The 6,547-nt window shown below is 38.0% G+C and overlaps 1 protein-coding gene across 1 annotated transcript; it reads left to right on the forward strand.

The window, feature by feature from the left end:
- The first annotated feature begins 557 nt into the window (after positions 1-557).
- Positions 558-6,387, forward strand: LOC139712055 (enhancer of mRNA-decapping protein 4-like). The gene is made up of 3 exons (XM_071623890.1): positions 558-589; positions 3,972-4,083; positions 6,268-6,387. The coding sequence occupies exons 1-3, from the start codon at positions 558-560 to the stop codon at positions 6,385-6,387; spliced, it is 264 nt and encodes an 87-aa protein (XP_071479991.1).
- The last annotated feature ends 160 nt before the right edge of the window (positions 6,388-6,547 follow it).

Here is a 6,547-nt window from a genome sequence, read left to right on the forward strand (position 1 = left end):
AAATAGTGGCCACTGAAAAATCCCCCTCAAGAAATTGCTGTATTATATACAGCAGTCACCTGCCAAATGTGGTCAGAGGCCACTTACTTTGTATCCCGTGGTGAATATCTAACTGCATATAGTGGCTTCAAGAATTTAGCTGAACTGTTAGATCAGCCATGAATACATTGACTTTTACATTCATTGCATGAATTCTACCGAGTCCTATCAAAAGAACAGAAGTAGGCTAAAAGAAATTTTAAAATGAATAAAATTTTACAAAAATATTTTAAATGCTATTATGCAATGCAAGTGTTAGAAAATCAAAATGGCCACCAACCTGTCTATAGTGGCTACTTTTATTGTTTCCCCTGGATGGCTGCTATATAGACAGGTTTGACTGTAGCTGGAAAAAGAATTGTGATTGCTGTCATAAATACTTGGTGTTGATGTGTCAATGCCATAGTTGAATTACAATGTAAGCATCAAGTGTCCACTGCTAATTGCAGGTTTGTTACTTTCACTATTTTTCTTTTTCTTTTTCATAGAATTTGCTGCCTGATACAAACAAAGACTTGATGGCCCTTGATGGAAAAGTCACTCAAAACATGTAAGTACAATCAGTGCATTAACTTCGCACATTATATGTCTAAGATCAAATCATATTGAATTCAGAATGTATTAATCCTGTTCATATTACTGACAGTTTCTGAGAGATTTAGTGTGTGTCTTAGAAACGCTCAGTGTCAGTTTATTGAATCTTGAGGACTTTGTAAACTGAAATATGCGGAGATGTTGATATGGATCGAGTATCAAGAAGACACATTCAGCTCTCTCCAATGGCACTAGGGAAGCGTGAGAGCCTCAGGGAGGATTCTGCCTTAATGCAGGCTTTGGGTGTGGCACTGATGTCCTTCAGGCAGTCGCGTTTCCTCAAGATTCTCACAGAATGCCACCATGATGTATTTCTGACGTGTGAATGATAGTCATGAAGTGACAAGAGGAGGCTCATTCACAGTTGGGTTTTTACTTTATGATATACCGTACCTGCAAAATATTTCACAAGGTTTTCATTTTTGCAAGTCGGGTACTATTTGTGAATTTTAAAACACATGGAAATATCAACTCTGATCGCGACATGAATGTGAATACATTTCTCCATTCAGTAATGCACTCCTCAACCACGAACCACCCACGAAAATGTTGCGAAGTCCTGATTCGCAAAAAATCAGACTTGCTAAATATATGGTACATTCATAGAGCCTAGATACAAGTTCTGTACGTAAATATTATGTATTGGTTATTTACTTGAATAAGAAGACAGACCCCTACTTGGGAATATGTATGTGCTGAAACAAATATTATTTCAAATCGGCAGTGCACTATAAAACCAGAAACATTCGCTTCATGAAACTTTCACAAATTGAAGCCGTCGATCCTTTTCGCAACAGAAAGTTTTGAGAACTGCTGACCATGATGGCGTACAGCATGGTACTGGCATTCAATGCATTAACGTATAATTTGTAGACAAAAACTTTCGCACGCAGCTTACTTTCGTGAACCGCGGCTCCTTGCGAAATTCATGAAAGTTTCATGCACACCAAAAAAAAAAATCTGGTTTTAGAGTATGTTTAGTTTAAGGAAGGGAAAAAGAGGGGTGGGGAAAGAGGAAGTAGGCTTGCTTGAGTCAGACATTAATGATTAGGGCTAAAGCAGTTTCCCCTTTCTCTACCCCCACCCTGTCCTCAGGCAGGGAAATACATCTCTACAATTTCCCCCTTCGACAGCCAGGCACTCGTAGTAAACTCAAAATGTTTGCGTGTTGCGGACTATCTTCCCCATTTGTAAAGCTTGCAATTTAAGATATTTGGTGGGTCTATCTCGAAAGAGATCCCAGAGTCTTAAGACTAGATAGTGATCCCGTTCCCGCAGTAGATGACTCAGTGTGGTTTGATTGGGACGGAGACGTTGATGGAATGCCAAATGTCGGACTGCGGGTGTCAGAATGCTATCACTCAGATGCGACCTGCTCAGGAGGGTGCTTCTCTTCGCCAACAAACGCGGAGGTACGGCGTGTACCTGTCATCTGCACAAATCATGCTACTGCAGGTACAGCCGGTGATTTATCATCAAGGGGGGAAAAAAAAGACTGGGCATTTCTGTGGGTGCAAGCCAGTCTTGTGCGAGTTGAACCTCTGAATCGGATGACTGCACTGTTGATATTTTGGTAGAAGAGGCCAGGAAATACATGTAGATGTGACTCTGCTGCATTTTCATGTTTGTTCACCTCTAGTTGGCATTTTTCATCGACACATTTCTTCTTTCTACTGCTCTTTGGTGCACTGGTCCATGTCTGGATTAAATTGAAATACTCTTGCTCTACATAATTATGTGGAAGTTATTGTGTGATATAGTTTGTTGTTGGTATTTTTTTTCAAAAGCCAATGTCAACACACTTTTGCTGTTCATAAACTTGAAGATTAGAGTGTTGCTGCTCATATTTTAGTACCCCTCCCCCATTTATTCACATGTGTTCCTATAAAATGCAAGTTAATTATAGCTAATTATAGTTATAATTATAGTTAATTATATTTTAGGCTTTATCACGAAAATTTTATATGATGGTTGGTGCAGTAAGTAATTTGTCAGCCAGTAGTAGTTTAGATTTTGCATTGCTGACAAAGTAATGGAGAATATGATGAAATTCCAAGTGTAACAACTATGTGAAATGTTCGTAGAAAACAGAATTACACTGTATTTTTGATGATTTCATTTATGTGTTTATCAAATTATATTGCCCTTATAAGGACCATTTATCTTTGATGCTAATAATGTATGGTCCTGGCGAGTACAGTATTTTTGGGGTATCTCGTTCAATGTCACCCGCTATGACTTACTGTACCAAACCGAGTATGTACACTTGTATGCCCTTGATTTTTTTTTTTAAATCATGGCTACACACTGTTGCTGAAGCACATAATAATCGGCGCTTATTTATGTAGATAAAGGGCAATTTGTCAATCACATGCAATCATGAAAAAGTGTTGTTACTCCCACAATTAAAATTGATAGCACTTAACCAGATGAAACAACATAAGGAAATGATACAGTGTCAAGCACTTGCCTCACAAAAGGAATAAGATTCTCTCATTTTTGTTTTACCTTGCATACACCTGTTTCCTAACATAATGGAGACAAGTGCAAGGCCAAGGCAGGTACAAATTGTGTCAGAAGTGCAGTTGTATTTATGCATTGTTATACAAATGATGCACAGGATAGAGTTAATGCTACGAAATAATCCTGTGCATCATTTGTTTTATAAAATGGGTCGAAAACTAACAGCATTTTTCACGTACCTTTGTAAGATGTCCGAAGATGTTCGTCCCAAACATTTACGCACGTCGCACTCGGAAATCCCGCACATATGAGTACTGTACACTTTTGTACGTACGCCACACATTGTTATGCACACAAGAAAGGCCGGCCGGCCGGCAGGCAGCCCGAACTAGAAGTTGTTTACAGGATTGACAGCGAGTAATAGTCGCGCGCGACGCACTTGTAACAACTGATTGAGTGCGCACTGCTAGTGTAAACATTGTGACGTCAGGCCGTGGATGTTAGTGAGAAATTAACCCACGCACACGTGACTCATTTCAGCGCTTCCAATTGGCTACATTCTTGAACCCATTTTATAAAAAGTGATATTTTCTAAAGTAATTCCTGCAGGCTGTATCAATTTAATTCACCCCTCTGCATTCATTTTTTTTTTTCTGATGCCATCGAGCCTCCTGGAAGACGACTGAAAAATCATATTGAAAGTATTGTTGTTTTATAAAGTGATAAGGAGAAAGTTCTCCCTAGAATCTCTGTATTGATATTTATAGCTGCTTTTAAATCTTAGTGGGGTTTTGGTTTGTTTCTTTGTTCGTTTTTTGTTGTTGTTTGTTTACCAAATTATTATTATTTTTTTTTTGTTTTTTGATGCCTTGTAGCCTCCTGGAAGGTGATGACAGGGGCAGCTCAATACCCGTGTACGGCCGAGAGGTGAACATCACCCCAAGCAGTGCTTCTCGTGTGGAAAGCTCCACGCCGGGCAGCAACAAAGTAAGTTTTAATCAGAGACGTATGTCACAGTGGTTGCCTTCTTTTGTATGCAATCTGTGGTTATATCGTTTAGACCCAACTTGGTGATGATCTGAGGGCAACCCCACACAAGATAAGACACTAAACCAATTATGCATGTGTGTATGTGTGTATTTGTGTGTCCTGAATAGAATATTAATGGCATTTCAAACATAATGGCAACTTTGCCAGTTTAGTGTTTATGGAACTACTTCACCAACCATAACTGTAATATCTTTGGTGATGACATATTAGAAATGAGTGCTGTAGCTCTTACATATTTGTTCAAGAAAGAAATGGTGAAGTTAGTAATTATGCAGTAATGGTGATCCTTTGTGCATTAGGGGAGACCTAAAAACAATTTAACTACACATTGTACAAGATGAAAACTGGTAATAGTGAGTCTCATTCTGGCTATGTCTCATACTGCTGGAACATGTAGCATTTAATGCATGGTGTCATGCTATTAAAGGTTGCATGATGTCACAGTGTTGTAATTCTATTGTCAAGTTCTCATTCATTAAGAATGTTGTGAAATATGCTTTTCCCCATAATTTATTTTTAATTTTTTGTGATGGATTTTAATGGAAAAGTAGAAGAGAATAAAAAAGAATGTGCTGAAATTCTTCCAAAATGATGAAAACTTGTATATATTGCATGTCTAAAAAATTCAGAATCTTTTGATAGTATTGTCGTATTTGCATTCTGTGTAAAGATATTAACCATATTCTCAAGCACACTGCATTCCTAGAAAGTTCACCTGAAGAAAAAGTCTTAAACCTATAAAACTTTCAGGACTGTTAGCCTTTAGTAATCTTACGTGTAGCTCTTCCAATACACTGTACATGAATGGCATAACATTGAATACTGTAAAAGTGGAAATTTTGCGGTGTTGAAATGTTCACGCATTTCATGCAACCAGAAATTAGAGCGAAAATAAAAGCATGCGAATAATTTTGCTAGCCATATGTTCTGGTAGTTGATGTCTTAACCAACCGAACGTGAAAAATAAGTCGTGCAAAAATATCTACTTTTACAGTAGTTTCTGACACTATGTATCATTATTTGTATGTCTAAAAAGTTTATCGCGAAATACAATATTTTAAACTTGTAACGGTAACATATGTTGTTAGCACCATGATAATTTTTTTGCACTGACTGTATTTCTTCTCACTTTATGTTCCACACTTGTACATTATATACCTGTGTATGTTTTACATTTTTATACTCATGTACGGTACCTTAACCCTAACTAGGCCGGGCTATTTAGGTAGTTGATAGAGCCGGTGGGGGGGGGGGGGGCCTCCCAGGCCCCCCTCCAGATCTCGGCCGTCGACCGCGCGATCGCGACGAAAATTGGCACACACATTGCCTATGATGTACTCTAAAATACCATGAAGTTAGTTTTTCAAAAAAATTATCATTTATGCTAAATTATGCTAATTTATGCATAATGATGCATGAAATCAGACTATTTGGTATAAATCACAAAATAAAGCTCAAAACAGGCACATTTTTTGTGTAAATATTCTTTTTAGTGTCCTAAGCAAATGTAATAAAAAAAATTGTGATATCTGAAAAAATTCTTAAGTATTTTATTGTTTTTTTAATTTCTTATGTATTTTTTTTGTTTTTTCGACTTTATGTTTTTCATCGTTTTTTCTATGGAATTTGTTCGCGACATCGCTCCAAACAAGAAAATATGATATTCATTGATTTTAATCAATAAAACACCAAAATAATCATGCTTTTATGAAATTTGCCTGCAAGCGCAGTTTGCATTGAAATTGTACACGAATTCACGTTTTTGAGCAATTTTTGGTCTGACATGCGTACATATTTATGCGTAACTTCGGAACTGCGCGCCTGGGCGTCGCAAATTTGGTGTCAAAAGATGCGGGAGACTCGAAAGAAAAAAGTCATGAAACGTCGCGGCGATAGCTTTTTGCGATTGCGATACATCGCGCGGAACGTCGAGGGGGGGGGGCCTCGGAGGGTCCCCCCCCCAGCCTAGTTAGGGTTAAAGGCGGTCAAAAGAGGCAATAAATCAACTCCGCTCTGATTTTACAAAGCGAAAGAAGAAAATTAAAGAAAAAAGAATGCCGCTAAATATTAAATGATTTCAAGATTACTCTGAAAATGACACTTGTTTCTATGTCTGGTCAGGTGAAGATCACCCCTGTAGTCAACTATGACTGGGAGCCCAAGTACTACTGGGGCAATCTGGTGGCAGTGAACAACACGTACCTCGTCTACATTCTCAAGAGTAAGTCGGTTGTTGAGTGAACTCCTTTCTGAGACTTCATTGTCTTCTTTCCATGCTGTACCAGCGTATTGTCGCAAAAGATATCATTCTATGATTTTCTGATGGTAGCATTGTCGGTTATAGAAGAAATCAGCCTGTTGAACTATGAGAAACATACTATACAATGTCATTGTCTGATTG

Source organism: Diadema antillarum, unplaced genomic scaffold (assembly GCF_040938485.1).
Source record: "Diadema antillarum isolate AM-2024a unplaced genomic scaffold, OU_Dant_1.0 seq00001754_RagTag, whole genome shotgun sequence".
Lineage (NCBI taxonomy): Eukaryota > Metazoa > Echinodermata > Echinoidea > Diadematoida > Diadematidae > Diadema > Diadema antillarum.